The sequence below is a fragment of the Bos indicus genome, chromosome 11 (assembly GCF_029378745.1).
Source record: "Bos indicus isolate NIAB-ARS_2022 breed Sahiwal x Tharparkar chromosome 11, NIAB-ARS_B.indTharparkar_mat_pri_1.0, whole genome shotgun sequence".
In the NCBI taxonomy this organism is placed as follows: Eukaryota; Metazoa; Chordata; class Mammalia; order Artiodactyla; family Bovidae; genus Bos; species Bos indicus.
Genome location: NC_091770.1, coordinates 10,780,976 through 10,804,953, shown reverse-complemented (window position 1 = coordinate 10,804,953; position 23,978 = coordinate 10,780,976). Strand labels below are relative to the sequence as shown.

The 23,978-nt window shown below is 43.1% G+C and overlaps 2 protein-coding genes and 1 non-coding gene across 6 annotated transcripts; 1 reads left to right on the top strand and 2 right to left on the bottom strand.

Annotated features, from left to right (window-relative positions):
• Positions 1-26: 26 nt before the first annotated feature.
• Positions 27-8,173, bottom strand: NAT8 (N-acetyltransferase 8 (putative)). The gene is given in 1 exon segment (XM_070798429.1): positions 27-8,173. A coding segment is annotated over 1 exon segment (726 nt). The 5' UTR covers positions 1,551-8,173; the 3' UTR covers positions 27-824.
• Positions 8,174-8,951: 778 nt separating this feature from the next.
• TPRKB (TP53RK binding protein) lies at positions 8,952-15,166 on the bottom strand. Of its 4 annotated transcripts, none has more exons than XM_070798430.1 (5): positions 15,015-15,166; positions 12,528-12,690; positions 11,254-11,376; positions 9,786-9,962; positions 8,952-9,079 (listed from the first exon to the last, which is right to left on the bottom strand). In XM_070798430.1, the coding sequence occupies exons 2-5, from the start codon at positions 12,666-12,668 to the stop codon at positions 8,993-8,995; spliced, it is 528 nt and encodes a 175-aa protein (XP_070654531.1). In that variant the 5' UTR covers positions 12,669-12,690; positions 15,015-15,166; the 3' UTR covers positions 8,952-8,992. The 4 variants fall into 4 exon arrangements, with proteins under 4 accessions (XP_070654531.1, XP_070654532.1, XP_070654533.1 ...); XM_070798431.1 differs by having other exon boundaries at positions 14,901-15,019; XM_070798432.1 differs by lacking the exon at positions 15,015-15,166 and adding an exon at positions 14,756-15,008.
• Positions 15,167-20,737: 5,571 nt separating this feature from the next.
• LOC139185975 (U6 spliceosomal RNA) lies at positions 20,738-20,841 on the top strand. The gene has a single exon (XR_011569555.1). It is a non-coding gene; the product is annotated as a U6 spliceosomal RNA (small nuclear RNA).
• Positions 20,842-23,978: the final 3,137 nt, after the last annotated feature.

Below are 23,978 nucleotides of genomic sequence, written 5' to 3'. Positions count from 1 at the left end.
TTTTATTTTCCATTTGGAGAGGTGCCAGGAGCTATGCAGTGTTTCCAGGGGTGTGTGGGAGACCTCAGTCTAAAAGTGCCAGTCAAGGGAAATGGGCTGTTAGATAAAATGTGGTCTTTCTTTAGAAATGCCATGTAATGTAGTGAGAGCCCTTTTGTTGATTCTCTGGAGACAGTGTCTGCTTAGGTAGCCATTGAGTAGCCAGAGAGACTCGGCAGACACAGGCACCTTGGGTCCAGAGCCACATCCTAGCCTCACTCCAGCTTCCCTCAGGGCTGCTAGCTTTTAGAGGCACAGCTCAGGAGACAACAGTAGCTGGATTTAAATCACGACCTGGTCCTGGCCAGTGAGCCGCAGGTGGTGCCACTTCTAGGTCTAGTCCTGTCACTGGCTGCCTTCTCCCCTTCAGCAGAGACCTTGGGGACCATGACAGATTGACGGCATCATTGGCCCCAGTCCTTCTCATGTGGATTCTTCTCACACGCCTTCTCCATGCCCTCTTCATATGATTTTGCATTTCTGTTCACTGAAAGTGGGGAGGATCCCCAGCATGACACCTGGACACCAAAGGGGAAACCCAGCATAAGCTGCCGACCCACAGACTCATGAGCCAAAGAAAAAGGTTTATTATTGTTTTGTGGTAGTTTTTCACGCAACAATCTGTTGGCATTAGATAAATGAAACAGTAGCAATCCCAAAAGACTGAATGGAGCAGAGCCACCCCACCACCAGAGCCTGCGCGAACAAGCAATAAGCTTTTACCCTGCCATCACACTGAGACTTCAGGGGCTGCCTGTTTCTGCAGCAGAGAAGATTCCTCCTGACTAATCTGCTAGAAAACAGATCACAGGCCCCCTCCCTGCTCCAGTGCCTGAGAGACCTGAGCAGAGGGGAGGCAGTAGGTAAACTGAAATTTGAGAGAGAGAAATTAGCCTCCAGCTTGTGGATAAGAAAAACTGGCTCGTCTTCTGGAAGCCAAGGTGCTGGTAAAGGGCCTGGGCAGAGTGCTGCAGCAAGCTGGTGGTAAGGACCACTTCACCATAGCCCTGGTCTCGTGCAAATGTGAGGAGAGTCCTGACCAGGGCTTTGGCTATCCCTTGACCTCGGTGCTCAGGGGCCACACATAGGTGAAGCAGCTCCAACTGCTTCTTCTGCAGGATGGGTTTCTTAACAGGCAGTGCTCCCACTATGCCTACCACCTGTCCCTTAGACTCAGCCACTCAGAAGCAGGAGCCACTCTCACTGAAGTAAGATTTAGTGATGTCAGACAAGTCTGTGTGCAAAGACATGACTTTAAACTGCTTCCAGGGGTATTTGGCAAGGAACCTCAGGGCAGCAAAGAGGGCGAGGCTGGCCACGAAGGCCAGGACCCAGGAGCCAGAGACTAGGAATAGGGCAAGGGGTCCCCCAAGCAAGAGCACAAGGGTTTGGGGCAGCTTCAGGATGTGGCGGAAGGTGGTAGGAATGTGCTCAGCCATCGCCTTAGAGAACAAGTCTATGACCCATTTGCGGTCATTATCCTGGTATTTGTGGATGTGATAAGGAGCCATAGAAGACTTCTGGTTGTCTGGATCTTGAAGTTCAAGAGAGACCTGAAAGTCAAAGTGAAGTCGCTCAGTCGTGTCCGACTCTGCGGCCCCATGGACTGTAGCCTATCGATCCTCTGTCCATGGGATTCTCCAGGCAAGGATACTGGAGTGGGTTGCCATTTCCTTCTCCAGGGGATCTTCCCAACCCAGGGATTGAACCCAGGTCTCCTGCATTGCAGGCAGATGCTTTACCATCTGAGCCACCAGGAAAGACCTAGGTGCCCCTTTATGCTTGCCCAGCAGCCCTGGGGCAGAAAGAGGAAGCCATGTGAGTGGCCCACTTAGCAGAACCAGGAAGACCCTGCTCAAAGATGTGTCTCTGCTTCTACCCAAGAGGAAGTAGGCCACAGCCACTGGGAGAAGGTGTAGAGTCCGAAAGACCTGCATTTGATCATGGCTTCATGCATGATCTTGGGCATGTTATATAATCCCTAAGAATCTGCCTTCAGAAGTTGTTCAGAGGGTTTAATGAAATAGCATAAACAAAGCTCTGATTGTAAAGTGCCCTCCCGTCTTTCCCCGTTCCCTAGCCCTCGTCTCAGTTTCTCCATACACTGGCGCTCCCTGCAGCAGCCACGCATGTGTCCTCCTCTTGGTCCCTCTCTCAGGGCCCATACACTGAGGGAAGCCTGTGTTTCCAAGTACTTGGAAACAGCAAATGTTCCTTCCCCCTTGATTGCAGATTCTCAGGCTGCTGAGGGGGCATGAGGTGTAACGCCAAAAGCGGTCCAGCCTTGAAGGCCAGGCGAGTCCGGAGCTCCAGGCCACACCTGAGAGCAGTCCTTCCACCCATGTCCTCTCACCTGCTGTCACAAGAGCCTGGAGTGTCCAGGGCAGCCTCTGCCTGGCCTCTGTCCTCAGCATCCGACTGGCATCCAGGAGAGACTGCAGAGCCTGTCCTACTTCTGGGGCCCGGGTCCTCATTGGCTGGCTTCTGAATATTTGTTAATCATAAAGCCCAAGCTCAAGGAGCTGGGCCATGATAGAGCACGAAGCCCATTCTTGGTTCTCTGAACTCTGGGGAATTAGCCTGGAGGGGTCACGCAGGGTTTGGAACAGCTCAGGGGTCCTTGCCCTTGTGGCTGGCCTACACCCCCAACCATGGCAGTTCACCGGGCACCTTGGTGCTCTCTGATGTCCATGCTTGGCCCCACCGTACACCTGCTATGACCCTGGAGCATTCGCCCCTCACCCTGCACTCTGTCATCACAGGCCAGAGTCCAGTTCTGCTGGATCAGTACATAAGGTCCTTCACAGCTGGGTGAGGCCATGCAGGGCATATCATCCAGGTTACAAAGTTTGGGCTCTGTTTTAAGAACATCAGGAGCCCGCTGCTGTTCTTTTAGCTGGGGCGTAACATAACCAGAGGTAGCGGTGAGTTGTGTGATATGTGTGTGTGATTCTGGTGACCTGTGGAAAATGGACTGAAAGGACCCGGAATAGAAGTCTATATCCCCCTGCCCCCCAGAGGCTAGTGCAGCTGTCCAAGCAGAAGGGCCTCTGGATACAGATACGCAGGTGCTCACTTTACAAGATCACCTTGTCAAGGAAGGCTTGTGGGAACTACAATCTACGAGCCCTGGCACAGAGCTGAGTCTGACCAAAGGAAAAGGCATCTTTTTCTTATTTTGCTCAAAGGTGTCACTGCCCACTGAGCTGTGTTCCAGCAGGTTGTGTCAGTGTTGAGGGGGTGCCTTGTTCTTTGTTCACAAAGGAGCCACCTAGGCTAGTGGGGATCCTACAAGAGAAAGCAGTAACTTGGACCAGAATGGGGCCATGGATGGAAACTGGCCCTCTTGGAAGTATCTTTGGGGAACAGAAATGACAAGTTAATGCTAATCTGAGGATGAAGAAGGGGTCAGAGATGACAGCTAGATTTCTGGCAAGAGCAACTAGGAGGATGCTCCAGAGACCAGACTTGTGAAAGAGATCACCGCAAAGGTGCCATTTATAACATTTCAATGTTAAGCAAAATTTGAACAAGGAACCAAAAGAGAATAGAAGGCTCCAGAGTATAGCTGAGTAACCCTCATGAGTCTCTAATATTAACCAATCAGATCCTAGTGGTCAAGCTGGGGGGCCAGAAGCCCTGTCTGTCCCTACCCTCTCTTTCCTGTATTCTCACCAACTTCTGTGGCTTCCTCAACCCAGTGACCTTGGTTTACATTTAGGCTTTTTAACCTTCCTGAGTCATCAATGATGATCATGAGGATTTATTGACATGAAAAATAATTGTCAGAATATAATTGTCAAGCTATAAAAGATGATAAAACTATGTTTTCACTCATTTTTGAAAAAATATAACTAATAATTTATATTCACAAGCATGCAGAAAGAAAAGTCTTGAATGGTTACACCAAACATTGGCAGCATTTATGTCTGGGTAGAGGAATTATGGGTAATTCTCTGTGTAAGAGATACCGGTCTGGAAACCAGCACATTGCAGGCTCTTGACCCTGCTTTCAAATGATGAAACAGGCCTGGGAATCTACCTGTCTCTGCCTCAGCCAACTCCTTTTTTAAAAACATTTATTGAATTAGAGTGTGTTAATTTCTGCTGCACAGCAAAGTGACTCAGTTATACATATATATACATTCTTCTTCCTATTCTCCATTGTGGTTTATCACTGGATATTGAATACAGTTCCCTGTGCTATACGGTAGGACCTTGTTGTTTATCCATTCTGTGTATGATAACTTGCACCTGCTAATTCCAAATCCCCACTGCCTCCCTCTCCCACATAGCAACCACAGTTTATTCTCCAAGTCTGATTCTGTTTCTGTTCTGTGGATGAGTTCATTTGTGTCCTATTTTAGATACACATACCAGCGGTCTCATATGGTATTTATCCTTCTCTGACTTTCTTCACTTAGCATGATATTCTCTAGGTCCATTTATATTGCTGCAAATGTACTTCAGCCAACTCTTGAGAGTCAGTCTAAACAGACCCATCGAAGATTGTGAATTCCTGAAGGTAAGGCAGGTGTGTTATTCTAGTATTTTCAATTAACCATTCACATTTGTACAACTCAGTGGTACTTAGGACATTCACAATGTTGTATAACCACCACTTCGGTCTTGTTCTGAAGCATTTTCATCACCCCAGAATGAAACCCCTTAGTCAGTGGGTAGCCACTCCATTTCCACCCCTCTTGCACCCCTGGCAACCACTAGCCTGCTGTCTCTTTGGACGTACCTATTCTGGATGTTTCATTTAAATGGAATCACACAACATGTGAACTTTTATCTTTAGCTTCTTTCACTTTGGTTCTCAAAGTTCACCCATGTCCTAGCAGGCATCAGTACTTCATTGCTTTTTATGGCTGAATAATGTTCCATGGAAAGGATAGATCATTTGTTTATCCAGTCATCTGCTGGTGGACACTTGTTTCCACATTCTGGCTGTTGTGAATAGTGTTGCTGTGAATATTCTGCACAAGTGGTTGTTTCAACACGTGTTTTCAGTTCCTCTGGTATATATCCAGGAGTGCAATTGCTGGGTCATATGGTAACTCCACTTTAACAGCTGGAGGCGCTGCCAAACTGCTATGCTAAGTTTTACTCCCCTGGCAGCAGTGAGTCTTACTCTACTGTATGCCTCAGTATTATGCCCGGTACACACAGACAGCTGTCACTTGCTGAGATATTAGATACCTGGCTCTGTGAGAAAGCACTTTTCCTGTGCTGTACTATTTGACATTCACAACCATCTAAGAGCTAAGGCTCATATTGCTTCCATTTTACAAATGTGAAACCGAGGCTCACAAGCCTGAGATCTCCTACCCAAGAGAGTGGAACCCAAGCCTTGGCAGTTTTGACTCGAAGGCCTGAACTTTTTGCTTTTTCAGTACCACATGCTGACCCCAAAAGACAGGTATCTGACAAGTGTTTGAATTATTAATTAGTATAAAGCTCTGTATGCCAACAGAAACAGCTGTCTGCTGGGATGCAAGATTCACCTCTAAGCCTCATCACGCACCTACGTTCAGGCCATACTGACCCAGATCCAGTATGTGACAGGGTCAAGGTTGAGCTCAGTGCTACCTCCTCCATCAAGATTTCTGACCCCTGACAACCAGATGGATCTTGTATCCGCTCCCTCCTTTGAAGACTTGGCACTTCTCATCCAGCACTTATATTGCTGTTAATTTGTTACTTGCTAAAAACTGTTAACGTATTAACAGTTAAACAGTTACTAGTGACCTGATAAATTATTTAATTTTTCTATTACCCATAGGAACCTGATTATAATAGGTAGTTATATTTTTGAAATCACTGTTATTCTCAGAGTTGTGGGACTTGAGAGCAGCATGTCAATGAAACCCTATGCTTGCATTTATGAAGAACACTTGCCTGTTAGACCAGCTAAGCCCAGAATTGGGTCAATGAACTGGAAGTCAGACAATCAAGTGGTGTCATGTTTTGGAAGTCTCAGAAAGAGGAGGAAAATGTCCTGGAAAGAACATCATCTCCCCTGATCTCTTCATCAGGGTTCCCAGTAAGCCAGCCTCAGGTCAGTGCCCTGGATTCCCACTGAGCACTCATAACTTAAAGGACATGAGTGAGAGGAAGTAACAGCAGATTGTTTCAAGAGGAAAGAAAGTGGTCCGATAGGTCACTCCTTGGCAAGATGTTCAGAGATACTGGAACAATGATCCAGCTCTATACAAATACTGCTAATCTAACCTTTTAACAAAAGGGAGGCATTATCAGGCCCCAACACTCAAACTAGGATAACCCAAGCTCATTTTATATAGATCACCAAAGGGCCTAATTATGAAGGTGTGGGTGGGTAAAGGGGAACCACGTATGTTAATGCTCAAGAGGCCTGAAGTGAGGCAGGAGGGTGAGGGGACAGGACCCTGACCCAGAAGTTGAGTAGCAAGGACCACCCTGAGAGGTCCAAAGCCAAAGCCAGCCTAGGGATCCTTGCAGTGAGGGGCCAGGAAAAGAAATACCTTTGGCCTCATCCTCCTGCTAGCCTCTCCACCCCACACACTGGCCAAACCCAAGCAGAAGCCAAGGGGAAGGGAGGACGTACATGGTAAGTCAGCGTCCAGGGCAGAGAGAAGTGGAGAAGGATGAAGAGTGAGCTGGAGGGAACAATGGCAGATAACTGGCACAGAGGATTATGAAAACAATACAAACTTGGCTCATCCTGAGACCAATCACCTACAGAGCTGTGCTTTACTCAGTTTTGTAACACGGAGTGCAGATAGCACAGCAGTCAGCAAAACAAAACCAGGTGCAGAGAAGCAGCCGCAGCCCTAGCACAGGTTCCAGGTTTCCAGACAAGCAGAAAGGTCATCAAAGGAAAAAGCGAAAATGAGAATTGCAGCAGGTGGCCTGAAAAAGTCTGCGAGCCCCAGGGCTCCTTCTAAAAAGAAAGCACGGTGCTTAGGTGCGTTCTTGTGGTTTTCCCGTGTGAGGTGGGGAGAAGGGCAGGGGATTAAAGATTCTGCCACTCGTAGCAGCTTTCCTTGTTCCCAAGACGGGGGAGATGGGGAGCAACGATTGCCTGGGTGACAGAGCCCCCTTTCCTCATGTTATCCTAGCGACAGCTGGCTAACAGCCTTAGTATCCCTTGATAACCCTGTAACCCTTGACCAAGGAGCCAACTGAGGGTGGCCTGCCACACTGCATCCCTTCTCTTCCAGCATCAAAGGCCCTATAATCACTGGTTGCTTTTGCTGGGGAAGCGTTTAAGCTCTGAAGCAAACTGGTTAATTTAAGAAGAAAGAGAACATTATTCCTAAATTGGCCCAACTTTCTTAAGAGAAAAAGCTTGTGGACCTTACGTTAACTTTTTTCCCAGGAAATGGCATTACTTCTTTTTCCTTCTTCACCCAAAGGCTCATAGAGTTAAAAAAAAATCTATATAGTTACAGGTATAAACCCTTTCAAAACACTTCATAACAAATAAACATAGTTCAGCTTCACCAGTAGTCTGACATTTCAAAATGGCGAAAATGTTGAGAAGTTTAAAGGCATTGTTGGTGAGTGCTGAGACTGGCACACTTGTGCACTGCTCTTACAAGTGTGAAGTGGCGCCGTTCTGGTATTAAAAATCCATATCCTCTTCCCCAGTAATTCCACTTCAGGGAAGCTATCCTACAGAAAAAGACATGTACAGAGATTTACTTGCAAAAGCAAAAGGAACAATTGAAAGCAATGTTAATATATAAAAATAGAATTATATATGTGAAGTTTCACTTTTACAAAGAACATGTTTGATAGTGATGGCTGTGTGGAGTCATTAGGAGCACAGAATCAGGGGTCACTTGGAGTTTTAATCCTGGCTACAGGCACTTTGAGCTTTAGGGCAGCTTTGACTTCTCCCTAAGCTTCAGGAGAAAAGATGCCTTCATATTGGAGAAGTCTGGGGTACCACCTTAACGAAGAGACCAAACTGTACCACCAGTGATGAGGCCAGGTGACGCTATGTGCCTCCCAATGATGTAAAATTGGAAGGACACAAAATCTACGTATCATTCTCCAAAATATTTAAACTGACTTGAATCACGAACAAACTCATTCCGAAATTCTGAAAGACATCTGGGGTACTCTTCAAAAACTGTCAACATCACCTTTAAAAAAAAAATAGTTCTAGATTAAAGGAGCCTTTAAAAGAGACATGACTGTTGATATGACAGAAACCAACAAAATTCTGTAAAGCAATTCTCCTTCAATTAAAAAATAATTGAGAGAGACATGACAACTAAATACAATGGGGGGTGAAGTGCCCCAAGGGCTGCAATTTACTTTCAAATATTTCAGAAGTGTTTGCCCATGCATAGAAAAGACTAAGAACAAGCAAACTCAGCAAAACATGAACATACGGCCTGTAACCTACTCTATCTTGACTGACACAACCATATTTTAAGACAAAATATGAAAAAAAAAAATCCCAAACCATTTATAACACATGATTTTTAGCTGTGTGACCTTGCGCACATTATTATTTGTACAACCTTTTAATGGGAGTAATGTACTTCATATGATGCTGTGATAATTAAATGAATTCTTGCTACAAAAACTTGGAACCAGGAGGCTTGGAACGGTGATGCTGGAGTAGCCAGAATTAAGTGCAAGGGTGTAAGTTGATGGATATACAGTCATTTAGATAAGAACCTAGTATATTGTAGACATTCAATAAATGTTTGCAATTATTCCAATTATATAAAAATAAAATATATCTGGACAGAAACAAAAGACAATAACAACAACAACCGTGATTATCTTTCAAAATATGAAAAGGTAGGACCAGGAGTGTTTTTTTTTTCCTTTCCTTTGTTACCATTCTGTGTTTTAAAACTTTCTACAACATAATAGATTTTATGATCTAGGAAAAACAATGAATGTTTTGTATAAAAGCTGAAAATTTTTTAATATTTCTGTCATTTCACAAAACATCTTTTGTTGACATTCTACAAATGATACCATCCAATAATGTTCCAATACTTTCTTCTTGTGAAGATAGTTTATATACCTGTAAGCATAAAAGACAGATTATGACATGCTGACATGTTCATGCACTACTAATTTCCATTATACAAATACATATATGTGACCTAATTTATTACTCAATTATTGGGATAATGGGATGGAATCACAATGTGATTAAGGTATGCAAAGTAGACAGCAACTCATCACTTATGTCAAAAGTTTCAACTGCAGTTATAGTGATAACTCTCTAAACATCAAAACATTTGTACCAATTTTAAAAGCACACATCTAGACATTAACTTCATACTATATTTTATATTTCAAATGTAAGCTTGATATCTAAAGTTATCTATTCTTTTTAAAAGAATGTCTTTACCAACTAAGTTTCTAATTATATCTTACATAAATCTGCATTTCTTTGCATGTCTAATCATTTTTCAGTTCAGTTCAGTTTAGTCGCTCAGTCGTGTCCGACTCTTTGCGACCCCATGAATCGTAGCACGCCAGGCCTCCCTGTCCATCACCAACTCCTGGAGTTCACCCAGACTCACGTCCATCGAGTCAGTGATGCCATCCAGCCATCTCATCCTCTGTCGTCCCCTTCTCCTCCTGCCCCCAATCCCTCCCAGCATCAGAGTCTTATTAACCTTTCTTAAAAGTTAAAACAATATAGAAGCATTGGTGATCAATAAGCAAACAGTATTATTCCACATCTATCATGCTCTTTCTAAAAATATGGGTTTACAAACCTTTTTGACTTCTGTAATATTTGTTATTTCAGGGAGATTTTTCAGAGGAACCTGATGACCTTCTACCTGAGATATTAGGTGTTCTTGATTTATTTGTTTTTCACCCTCTTCAATATAAGCAATCAGAATTGAAGTATCATTTGCTGAGATACCAAATTTTTTCAAGGCTTCTGAAATCTAAGGGGTGAAAAAGACAATAAAATCAGTAGTCTCAACATCTGAAACCTCTCCCCATTTGCAGCCTTTCCTGGTCAGATTCTCATTTTTCACATCCTAGTGGTTCTCTCTGCCTACAGTCTTGCAATGTCCCTTCCTAATCTCTACCACCTCTGCCTCTGGAGTACTCCCTGCTCAAAGCTGCACCTCATTCCCACAGCATCAAGCCTGGACTTTGATGCACCAATGACCCTCTCCTGGACCCAGTGACTCTCGCCGCGCCCTCCTGCCCTCCAGCCAGTGGGGCTGTGGGCCTCCCATCCTTTCCTACTTTTCTTGCCTGTGCCTGCACTTTGTCCTCCTCCTGGACTGCCTTCATCTTTCAAGGGTCCAGCTCAAATGTCACTCCTTTAGCACTTTCCTCCTTATAGAATGAATTGCTTCTTTGTTCCCACAGATTTGCATTATTATTCCATTATATCAATTAACTTAGGGCACTTGAACTTTGTCTTGTTCATCTGCCTTTCTTGGGAACATTTCTGACCCTAGACTGGAACAGGGACAAGCTCAACACGTGTTTATGAACTGCAGTCTCTTGAGTTATTTCAGCAATCTCAAAGAAACAATTACCCAGTAATTTTCCCCAAGATACTGGAGAATTCTATTACTACACATTTTATAGATTTTTCAAACATATGTATTTTAAACCATGCCACAGGTTTCCTAACCTTTCTCTCCATGGCAGTACTTGATTGTGTTTAGTAGTAGTAATAATTAAACTTCGTCAGCAAAATTAGTTGGTTTTTTAAAAAATATGCACAGGTGGAATGTTTTTAACTCAAAAACTTTGATTACTATCAGTATCTCAAACACAAACTCTTCCTGTGTACCACGTGTATGAGCATGTGTTAAGAGCTAGTCTAGGTACCAGCAGCCTTCCAGTATATGGAAAAGGCGTGGTTCTATCCTCAAAGAGTTTATAGGGAGAACGAAAGATGCGCATGGTAACACACAAATACCCACACCTAATTTTTTATCATGAGATTTAAACAGCATTTTCCTGACTCTGTATGTCAGGAAGGACAAGTAAAACTATCCTCACTCAATTTAGCTAAATTTCATGTGAGTGACTCCAAAGCTTACTTGTCTAGTAGGAGGCAATGCTAAACTGCAACTCTCTGTCCAGCACTCACTCTTCACTGTTATTTTGGTTTGTTACCAGCAACAGGCTCCAACCCAACACTGAGTCACACACAGGCTACCATGACAAGGTCAACAGATATAAAGAAAGTATATATTCCATACTAATTACATTGTTATTTGGGGAAAGATTGAAAATAACTTCAGCAGATAGAGTTCTGGTCTTCATTTTCCCCAGCTTGTAGAGGTGAACTGCTTTGTTTGCGGCCATAATTATCTGAAATGGATCAACAATCTACCAAAGAGAACAGAAAACATTATACACAAAGAATCTGGAGTACTCTGAAGAATAATGCCCTGTACCCTCCAGGGTCAGGCTGTTTTACTTCATCACAATTTCTATATTTTCAAAATTGTCAAAATCTCAAGGGCCTAGGTGTTTAGAAAAATCACAGAATTTTACAGCTGCAGGCAATTAAGACACAAAAAGTTTTAAAACAACTTATTGAGGACCATTATTATGGGAAAGGCCATATACTCAACATTTAAACTTTATTTTCTATTCTACTCAAAAGTACCCTATTTGATATCTTCTATTATTTTCATGTGCAATAAATGAGGAAACCAAGGCAAAGAATGGGTTGGAATTTCAGCTCTGCCACTTACCACCAAGGGAACCTGGGCAAATTCCTTAGCATTTTATCTTTTAGAAGCAGATAATCATCTCACAACTTCATAGAGTTGTTGTAAAGATTAAGTGAGTTAGCAGTATATACAAAGAACTTACCAAATAAGCACTGTATAAAGGCTGGCTACCACATGCTCAAAGTTGTAATAAATGGCATAACTGGGATTTAAGTCCTGGTGATTCTACCACTGTACAATGCCTCCTTTACAGAGATTTTCTAGGTCACACAAGAAGATGGATATCTAGGCATCAGCCATCATATCAGAGGGAGACCACCTTTCATGTCTCCTAGGGCGGGGCTCAGCACCTGGCTTCTGCTGCCACTAAGTCGCTTCAGTCATGTCCGACTCTGTGTGACCCCATAGACGGCAGCCCACCAGGTTCCCCCATTCCTGGGATTCTCCAGGCAAGAACACTGGAGTGAGTTGCCATTTCCTTCTCCAATGCATGAAAGTGAAAAGTGAAAGTGAAGTCGCCCAGTCGTGTCTGACCCTCAGTGAGCCCATGGACTGCAGCCTTCCAGGCTCCTCCGTCCATGGGATTTTCCAAGCAAGAGTACTGGAGTGGGGTGCCATTGCCTTCTCCGACTTGGCTTCTATTCACTGTTAAATTGAAGGCTGGCCAAATCTGAATCCACTCTACAGGTTAGACAAGTCCTTTTACTTGAAGATAACAATTTTGGGCTAACCCATAACATCATGAAAAATCATCAGATTCTTAAACTCCCATAAAGCTCACTCATTGCCATGAGTACTTACCATTGTAGGGTTTATTAATGAGCCATCAATGGCACCTTCCATGGCCTTTTTTCTCAAGGCCGCAGCATTTTTTACATCTTTAAATAACAGAAGGGTCACCCTGTATTCAGGAAATAGGTCCAGCTGATGTGTTAACTGCATTTCATAGATAAGCAGGATGCTACTGCACAAGACCAAAAGACCAAAAGTTAACAACTGTAAGTCACTAACAAATATCCTTGCTCACAATTAAAGCATAACTTTAATAATAAGATGTAAAACTGTTAAACTTGAAAAATCCACCCCAAAACATCTGGCAGCCTCATGACAGACTGTCTTCCTAACCCTGCTAAGCTGTTTTAGCTTCCTTCCTGGGAAAGGATCAAGGGCAACACCGGGTCCCCTAGTGGTACAGATAAGGCAGGCTCTGGATGAGGGGGAGCTTCTCAACAGACAACTAGGAGCAGGATACCAAACACTTTTTAGACCACAGGTTACTTACAGCATTAAGGAAACCTCACTCCAACTTAGTATTTTTAGCTTTCTAATCTCACCATTTTATTTATATTTTGGCAGCATCTAGACATAAATATAAGGCAGAAAACAATCTTATGGAAGAAAGTATGACACAACTCAAAGATATTCATTACATACATGGGAATTTAAGCCTAGAGGGTACAATTCTTAAATAGTAACACCCTTTAAAGACATAAATTTAACAAGGAAAGAACAGGGTATACACAAAAACATAAAAGCAGCATAAACAACAAATAACTGGAGAGACATAATCTATCTTTGAATGAAAAAACTAAGCACTGCAAAAATATAATCTTTAAAACAATTTCAAGTCTCAGAGAGATATTTAGGTGAAGCAATTTTATATAGGTTCACTTTATCCTTTTACCTAGGAAGTTTTATCTCCACCATTTGTCTGAAGGAATACATTGGCAATCTGAAGATTTATGTAATAAGATGTTTTTCTTATCATCCTAAGAGTAAAAGGTTGAAAACCTACCTAACTAGTAATAGGCCCAACTACAGTGGCTTTCCTGACCAACCACTAAAAACTGTAGTCTTGAAGAGGAGCTAAGGATGTGTAAATACAGTAATAAATAACATTAAGTACTTAACATCTGATTGGAAAATAAAACACAAAATGTGCATAATATGTGGGTTTTTAAAAATGTACACAAAAAGAAAACTACTGAAAAAAACAACAAAATGTTATCTTTGACTTGCTGGAATTACATCTGATTTTTTCTGTTACAATCTGGAAAAATAAAATGGTGAATAATGTCTTGGCACAACAGGGCCACACAATCTTTATTATGGCCATCCTGGGTAGCAGAATTACAGATAATTTTGTTTTCTAGAAAAAATATTTTTGCATGTTCTTAATTTTCTACAGTGAGCACACAAAAGATAATGAGTACATATAACCAGGGAGGAAACAATTTTTTTGTGGTCTTTGTTTTTACAGTAGGGGGAAAAGGGCGCCTATCAAATGTCAAAAATGGTTTTGGTTTGCCTGTTAGGCTGCAGTCCATGGGGTCGCTAAGAGTCGGACACGACTGAGCGACTTGACTTTCACTTTTCACTTTCATGCATTGGAGAAGGAAATGGCAACCCACTCCAGTACTCTTGCCTGGAGAATCCCAGGGACGGGGGAGCCTGGTGGGCTGCCGTCTATGGGGTCGCACAGAGTCGGACACGACTGAAGTTACTTAGCATAACATAGCATATAATTCACTCACTTAAGTCAGAAACTTCGAACCATCTCTGGATACTTACCTCCCACTCAAATCCCATATCTTATGCAAAACTCTTCTCAACTTTTATGTATCATTTTGAAGGGTCCAATTCTCTTCCATACCTACTCTGCCACCGCCGTTGGCCACCTTCTCTCCTCAACGTCGGTGACCTCTTAGAAGAGGTCGCCTCACAATTCCTTCCCTCCTATCATCCAACCTCCACCCGAGAGTCAAAGTGATCTTTTCAAAATGTACACCAAATCTTGCCCTACTATAAAGTCCCTTTATGTCACGGGGTCCCAAACTCTGTGATCTGAGACCTTCCTCTCTCTTCCGCTTCCTAGCTCACCCCTGCAGACCGCGCTCATTTCCCCACCGCCGCACTGGACCTTCCAGCTTGTCACCACCCCCAGTCCCTACCCAGCACGCCCCCTCGGACAGGCAGTTACTCTGAATTAATCCTCCCTCCTTTCGACTGGCCAGTAAGAGCCCATTTACCAGCGCTCCCAGGACCCCAGGACCAGTCTCCTACGACCTCCTCTGTTACAACTTTGGTGAGTCTCAGGCTCATCAGAATGCTGTATCGTCCGCCCTCGAAGGGAGGCTGAGCCGATCACTGCCGGGCTGCATCCCAGGACCCGACCTTGGCAAACGCTCGATAAACGAGGGCGCCGAGAATCACAGGTATCATCTGGAAAATCACTGGTCTCCAGCTCCCGCCCGACCCGGCCAGGGCTGTGGTGCCAGGAGTACTCACCGTCGCGTCCCTGTCCGTCTCGTAAGATCTTCCCCACGGAAACAAAGCCCTCAACTTCCGGGAGATCGGCCGCAGCTGCGCTCCTTTCTCGCCCTCCCCGACCCTGCAGCGTCTTTTCAGGTCGGGGTGGGAGGAAGGTTCTCGGCTACCTCCTTACACTGAATGTTTCGCCGGCATGAGTCGCGTCTGCTGACCCGAAGGAGAGCAGGGGCTCGGTCCGCCACTTCCGATGAGAGTGGCGGCGTGTGGGTCTTCGCCGCGTCCTTAAGCCGCTTGGCCTTGAACGAGACATCGTGTTTCGTCCTATGCGAAGAAAAGTAATGGCTCCGATGAGCTCTACATATGTCTCCGCTGCTCGAGATTCTACAGTTCTTTTTCGAGGCAAGCAGGACTCAGTTTTTTCTTGTTCTGGGCGAGGTCCACTTGGCCAGGATCTCCTGGAGCCGAAAGCGCTCGGCGATCTGCCTAGGGTACTTGAGAGAAGTGACAGTACAACCCCTTCATCCAGCAGGCTCACAGGTTTGATTGCCATCCCTGAGTGTATCAGCCTCCGAAAGACGAGGTCATCCGCTAAATGGATGTTTTTTTCCATATTATTCTAACATGTTATTCTTCCATGTTTTTTATGCTTGGGGGCTCATCTGGGTCAATACTTTTCTTTAAACAAAAAGACAGGTAAATAATAAATAGGATAGATATGTGCTATGGAGAAAAAACTAGAGAATAGGGGGTAATGTCAGGCCGTGAGTATTACTATTTAAAATAGGATGGTTAAGAAAGATCTCACCAAAAAGGGCCATTTGTGACTGGAGGAGGTCTGGAGGCAGGTTCTGTGTGTATCTGAAGAGCGGCAATTCCAGGGAACAGAGAGAGTTTAAAGACTCAGAACAGATATGGCCTCATTTAAGAAAGAGCAAAGAGTACCTTGTGGCTTGAGCCCAGTGGGAATATATATGAAATTATTCTGAGGAAAGACTGGTATCCAGATTATATAACCAACTCCAATTCGAAAATAGTAAGAGACACAACCTGATTAAGGATAGATGACACAATTGAACACATTTTAGGAAAGATACATGAAAGGCCAATAAAAACATGAAAAGATGCTCATCATTAGTCATCAGGGAAATAGATACAAATTAAAAACATGAGTTATTACTACATACCCATAAGAATTCTGAAATTTGAAAGGCCTTAAAATTTTTAAATATCAAGTGCAAACATCCAGAACTGGAACCTTCACATATTGCTAGTCGGAGTATAAAATAAAAATAGTGTAACCACTTTGGAAAAGAGTTTGGCAGTTTCTTAAAAAATTAAATGCATGGCGCTAGTGTTTAAGAATCCACCTGCCAATGCAGGTGATACAAGAGACGGCTGGTTTGATCCCTGGATCAGGAGAATCCCCTGGAGAAGGGCATGGCAACCCACTACAGTATTCTTGCCTAGAGAATCCCATGGACAGAAGAGCATGGCAGGCTACAGTCCATAGGGTTAAAAAGAGTCGGACACGATTGAAACAACTGAGCACACTCCCTTGCACGTGCATACTTAACCATTCGCAGCAGTTTCACTCCTTGGTATTTAACCAGGAGCAGTGAAAACATGTCCACCCAAAGGCTTGAACATGAATGTTCATAGCAGCTTTACTCATGATGACCCCAAACTGGAAACAACCCAATGCCCAATAATACATGAATGGATAAACAAATTGTAGTGAATTCATGTCATGAAATACTATTCAGTAATAAAAGGAATGAACATACTTGAAACATGGATCAATCTAAAAACATGCTCAGCAAAAAAGCAAAGTAAAATTGTTACTGTATGATTCCATTTCTACAAAACTATAGGGATTGCAAATATAGCAAATTTATTCTAGAGTGAAAGCAAATTAGTGGTTGTTAGGGATGGGGAAGTGGGAGACACTGGAAAAAAAAAAAAAAACCCCAAGGGAACCTTTGCGATGAAGCCAATGTTCTATATCCTGATGTGGTGTTAATTACAAGGGAACCTGTGTTCAGATCAGATCAGTCGCTCAGTCGTGTCCGACTCTTTGCGATCCCATGAATCACAGCACGCCAGGTCTCCCTGTCCATCACCAACTCCCAGAGTTCACTCAAATTCATGTCCATTGAGTTGGTGATGCCATCCAGCCATCTCATCCTCTGTCGTCCCCTTCTCCTCCTACCCCCAATCCCTCCCAGCATCAGAGTCTTTTTCCAATGAGTCAACTCTTCGCATGAGGTGGCCAAAGTACTGGAGTTTCAGCTTTAGCATCATTCCTTCCAAAGAAATCCCAGGGCTGATCTCCTTCAGAATGGACTGGTTGGATCTCCTTGCAGTCCAAGGGACTCTCAAGAGTCTTCTCCAACACCACAGTTCAAAAGCATCAATTCTTCAGCGCTGAGCTTTCTTCACAGTCTAACTCTCACATCCATACATGACCACAGGAAAAACCATAGCCTTGACTAGATGAACTTTTGTTGGCAAAGTAATGTCTCTGCTTTTGAATATGCCGTCTAGGTTGGTCATAACTTTCCTTCCAAGGAGTAAGCATCTTTTAATTTCATGGCTGCAGTCACCATCTGCAGTGATTTTGGAGCCCAGAAAAATAAAGTCTGACACTGTTTCTACTGTTAAAATTCATCAAATTATGTCATTTTAAAGAGTACATCTTATAAAATTTATCAGTAGAGTTGATTAAAAAATAGACATAAAAAAAGTCCAGTTCAAAGTGACTTGTCTGTGATCACCAAAAGCTGGAAACAACCCAAACCCTTGTTAAGTGAATAAACAAACTGTATATCCATACAATGGAACACAACTCGGCAGTAAAAAGGAAATCAACTATTACTACATACAATAACATGGACAAATTTCAAAATTATGCTGAAAAAAGGTCAGACATAAAAATAGTGTATCCTGTGATTCCATCATTTATATAGAACAGATCCTACTGTATAGCATAAGAAACTATATTCAATATTCTGTGATAAACCATAATGGAAAAGAATATTAAAAGGAATAGAATATATATTTAATATATATGTATAGCTGATTCACTTTGTTATACAGCAGAAACTAACACAACATTGTAAGTCAACCATACTTAAATTAAAAAAATAGTTTAAATAAAACGGAAATTAAATTTGCTGAATTGCTTCATAAGGAAATAGAAAAATGCCTTGTGTCAGGCTGTTGAAAATGTTCTCTCTTGAACATAACCTCTAGCAGATGGAAAGAGGGCTCTCTGATGTTTCCATTTTCTTTGATGCTATTAATATTCCCTTATAATCTCTGTGTATGTGGTCACAGTTGGTCTCTTGAGGTAGTTCTACTTTACTCTCACTTTCTGAAGTCATTAATGTTGATACAGTGGCAACCACTACCACCTACTTGTGGAGAAGGAAGTGGCAACCCACTCCAGTATTCTTGCCTGGGAAATCCCACGGACAGAGGACCCTGGTGGGCTATGGTCCGTGGGTTCGCAAAGAGTCAGACATGACTTATTGACTAAATAACAATTCTATTGGGGATATATAATAATAGAGCGGTGAGGGTGAGGAACAGGCTTCACAGTGAGCCAAAAAGACAGGTTGTTTGGTATATGTGTTCACTCAGCAGGTTGGTTCTTCTCTGGAAGGCCTGGAAGGAAAAGCCATTCCAAGAGTATTCCACAGAAGGGAGAATGGAGGGGAAATCCACCTGCCAGGCTCCCTTCTCTCTTCTGCATTTCATTATTTAAGGCTCCTCCCATGGGAGTCAACTGCTCTACACTTCTGTACATCATCTAACCCTTCCATGGCAGCTCATAAAGCCAGAGCTTGTGGCCTGACGCGGCATTTCCTCCAACTCCAAAGTGGAGGGATGGCTGATAGAAAGGGCTTCATGTGGGGGCTGTAAGGGCCGTGCAGGCCCAGAGTTTATCTTGGGCTCCAGTCAGCTTAGGGAGTGCTGGGTTCGCCTGCAAAGGCAAAACTGGGGAGCATGGGCCAGGTGGCAGATGGCACTTTCAGGAAGGAGGAGGAGACCATTCTTGGAATCTGTATTTCACATAGCATGATATAAATGAAATAAATGCTAAATAGTCCTACAAAGTACCTTGTAGCTAAAGGAGTAATTCAGTAGGTGGGTAAGGTTGGGAGAGATGGCTTTACTGAGGAGATGGGGCTTCGAGAATGATTTGCCCATAGAGGCTGCAGGAGAGCTGTTACAGCCAAGGAACAATCTGAAAGACCAAGATACCGTGGCATAAATGTGTATGTGCTCAAGAACTGCTGGCACACTGAAGAATGGAGTGGAACATGGCAGAGGCTTTGAAAAGTCAGCTGGAGTCAGATCACACGAGGCCTTGACAAGGAGTTGGAAATGGATTCTCAAGGCCATAAGCCATTCAAACTTTCCAAGAGGGGAATAACATTCATGAGTTTGTTTTAGGATGTAATTCTGGGGCAGCTGTTAGAATTACACTAGAAAGGTGGTTCAGACAGGATCCTAGGAAGGGCTTTCTCCATAGTAGGAGTGTCTGTAGTTGACTGTGTGGGTCCAGATCATGGCTTAGGGCTCTGAGTGGCCTGCAATTCTGGGATGTGATGCCTAAAAAATCAAGCTTACCAGACTGATGTTAAATCCAAAACTCATTTAATTGACAAAGTCTCATTATACTGGCTAGATTGAACTCATGTCTATATCTCTACTCACCACCCAAACCCTACCAAAACAGATAAACTCCCAAAGATTAAAAACCCACAAGAGAAGGGGAGGGATGATGAATGGTAGATGAGAGAGTAAAACTTTCAAAGATATTAACTGTCAGAATGGAGACAAATAGGGTTTCCCTGGTGGCTCAGTGGTAAAAAATCCACCTGCCAATGCAGGAGTGATCCCTTGTCCAGGAAGATCCCACGTACCTCGAACAACTAAGCTTGTGCACCACAACTGTTGAGCCTGGCTCTGGAGCCCGGCTCTGGAGCCCAGGAGCCCTAGAGCCCGTGCTCCGCAAGATAAGCCGCCTCAGTGAGAAGCCTGTGCAGTGCAACTGGAGAGTAGCCCCACTCGCTGCAACGAAAGGAAAGCCTGTGTAGCAGCAAAGAGCCAGCACAGCCAAAAATAAAAAAAAAATTTTAAGGGCTTAAAAAAAAATGGAGAAAAATAAAACCTGATTCTGTGCAGCGAGGGGAAGCTAAACAAAAATAACAAGGTGAGTGACCGCCTTATTACAAGTCTGCCATACATGAGCAGTTTCCATCCGCTCTGAGTGCTCAAATCTTAAGTTCTAAACAACAGGCAAAGATCACCAGACATTCCAAGATCACATCTAACAAGAGGGAAAGGTGCCAACAAACAGGAGAAAATCAAAACCAAAAACAGCTGATATAGAGAACAGAAGAAACTTAAAAACTGATAACTTTATAGAGAAAAGATAATGCATTCATTAAAAAAAAAAAAAAGAATGAAGTGCCGGGGAAAAACAGCCATTCAGAAAAGAGCTAGCTATTGGAAATTAAAAACATAGAGCAGAAAAAATAGATATAAAATATGTAGCAAAAAACCAATAGAAGGGTAGAAATAAAGCTGAGAAAATTTTTGTGATTTAAAAAAAACAAAAAAGATTAAAAATGGAAAATAAGAGACAAAAATACAATTAACTTAAGAGGTACATTTCAGAAAATCAAATAGTCAGCTAATAGAAGTTCCCCCAGAAGAAAACAGAGAAGGCAGCTCTGACTTTGGCAGCACATATACTAAAATTGGAGCAATATAGAGATTAGCATGGTCCCTGCACAAGGATGACATGCAAATTGGGGAAGCGTTCCACTTTAAGAAAAAAAAAAAAGAAGTAAGATATAGAGAAGATAAAGTGAAAAACATTTCCCAGAAATGATGCATATAGCCTGCTAGACTGGAAGGCCTCATTTGCATTACGAATTTTAAAAGTACCCACACTAGGGACTTCTCTGGTGGTCCAATGGTTAAGAATTCACCTTTCAATGCCAGGAGACATGGGTTTGATCTCTTATCTGGGAAGATGCCACATGCTGTGGAGCAACTCAGCCTGTGAGGCACAGCTAACCGAGCCCCCGCTCTAGAGCCCTCAAGCAGAAACTACTGAAGCCCATGTGCCCTCGAGCCTATGACCAGCAACAGGAGAAGCCTGCACTCCGCAACAGAGTAGCCCCTGCTTGCTGCAACTAGAGAAAGCCCTCACGCAGCAGTGAAGACCCAGCGCAGCCAAAAAATTACCCATGGTAAGTCATATCATGGTATTTCAGGACACTTGAGAGAAAGATCCTAAAGCTTTCAGGAATAAAAATTACAGGTCACAAATAAAAGTTCTGGGATCAGAACTGTTACTGTTGTTCAGTTGCCCAATTGTGTCCCACTCTTTGTGACCGCATGGACTGCAGCACAGAAATCAGAATAGCACAGGGTTTAAATAGCAACAATGAACTATGGAAAATAATGACTAAATGCATTTTAAACTGCCTACCTCCAAATGTATAGCATATCAACTTATCAATGCAGTGAAGAATAAAATAAACCCATTTCAGACATGCAAAAGCCTCAAAAAGTTTGCATCCCATTAATCCTTGGGAAACCATGGAAGAATATGCTCCACCACACAGGGAAGTAAACAATGAAAGCAGCAGCTGTGGATCCAGGAAACAGAAGGGGCACAGAAGAAATGACCAGGGTGAAGGCAAACAGAAATCCCAGGGCAAGAGCTGTGCCCCCGGTGTAGAGAACAACCACCGTGTACCTGTCATAGGTTGAGTTGTGTCCCTGCAAAAGCTGTATGTTGATGTCATCCTAACCACCTGGTCTTCAGAATGTGACTGTACTTGGAAGATGGGGTCTTTAAAAAGTTAAGTTTAAATGAGTTCATTACGGTGGGCACAACCCAGTGTGACTGGTTTCCATAAAGAAAAGGAAATCTGGACATAGATAGAGGGTAGACCGTGTATAGACACATGACCAAGATGGTCATTTACAAGCCAAGGAGAGAGGCCTCAGAAGAAACCAGCTCTGCTGATACCTTGATCATGGACTTCTGGCCTCCAGAACTGTGAGAAAACAAATATCCAGTGTTTAAGACACCTAGTCTGTGACGTTTTTTTATGGCAGCCCTGGCAAACAGTGTCCAACCTAGACCAAGAACAAATCCAATCAACCCAAGAAAGATTTCAAACAAACAGAGTCTGATGTGTTTACGCTATCCACATTAGGGCCACAGGAAAAGACACAAAAATGTAGAGTCAAAAGTGGTGCGAGAATAACCATGGCACTCCCTGGTTCAGAGGCAGACACTCACCTAGAAAATAACATTACCTTAGGATAGTAATGTAACCAAAAGGTGGAAAATAACTATACTAAACATATGTGGGGAACAGAAGTGTGTATGTGGAAAAATGATATGAAAGAGCTAAAAAATACTCATCTTCTACAGTAAGGAAATCAACAGAAAGTACTAGAAACGGAAAAATCAACAAGTGGTTGTATAAGCCTAATATTTAAATAAGAGGTAAATATTAGATAATAATGCAAAAATACATAAAGTGTTGCCCTTGGGGAGTGACAATCAGGGGGTAGGGCAGGTGTGCCAATGGGAAGACTGCTCTTTTTCATAAAAATCTCAGTAGAACTATTTGAATTTTAAACTATGTCCATGTGTGTGTGTTTTTCTTATATGTGTTTTTTGATGTGATGAAAATAAAAAATGTAAAAGCTTAAACAGACCACGACACATCTTTAAAAGAGGAAGTTGCTGGTCCCTTTAGCCAGAGGTCTTTCAGTGGTATGATGTGAGCCGAAGCCAAAACCAGAGCTGAAGAATAAACAAGACACAAGAGGAGCGTGGTTTTCAACAAGCTGTGTCGACAACTGAGATGAGATGGGGACAGAGAGGACCGCAGGGTCAAAGACGGCTTCCCAGGTGGCCCTGCTTACGTGACACTGCGCTGGCCACTCCTCCTCAGAAACTGCTGGCCAAGAACCCCGTAGAATAGTAGGCTCGCTGGAGTCCCACGCCTGTCCCTGGTGGTTCTCTTTCTGCCTCACCGGTTGTCCTGCTCCAATTTCTTTCCAAGTGGGGAGTTCATGATATATGCGAGGAAACAATTCCACAAGAGCAGCCTTTTAGCAAGAAAAACTCTTGTATCTCTGTTAAATGTGGTGGGTAGAAAAAAAAAATTTTCTGAGCCACCATTTCGATGAAGGGTAGCAGCCTGAGTTCATCAGACACAGACCAGGGAGTAGGCGAGTTAGTTAGAGCACCTCCTTGGCGTCAGGTTCCACAGGATGTTCATTTATGAAACGGCAAACAAGCGTCACTGGCAGTATCACTCTATGACACAACGCCCCAAAACCAGAGGCTTAAAAAATGAAGCCAATCTGCCCAAGCTTTCATCAAACATCTACCAAGGCTTATGATGTCATGACAGTTACACCCTTTCTTGAGCAAACAAAGGTTTCTGGCTTCCTCTGCAACTAAAAATAATTACTACCTCTCAAGTGATCCATCCGTGTGTAAACCAGCTGAGGAGATGACTTAGAAACTGTCAAGGTCAGGCACCATTCCACGGTGAGAGGCTAGCAGAAAAAGACCGCAGCAGGTTACGTTCAATAGAAAAGCAGTAACTTCAGGAGCCATGCAAGTCTCCATGGATATCACAGGCTTCAAACGTCACATCTTATTCTGTTCATCAAGCAACCTTTACAGTCTACAAAAGTTTTCAAGTTTTCTGAGTAGCTCTACCCAATTGATAACAGTTACCCTGTCAGGTAAATTACTCAGCATTAAGTATTTAGGTTTATCGATTGGTCTTTCCTGCTCAACTGACAATCGGTCTCAAAGTTTATCCATTCCTGTGTTAGGTGGCCTATCTGAAAATTCAGTGAAAGGAAGCTGACAATAAACAGATTGCCAATGAAAGAAATGTCTAATGACAAAAATACTACATA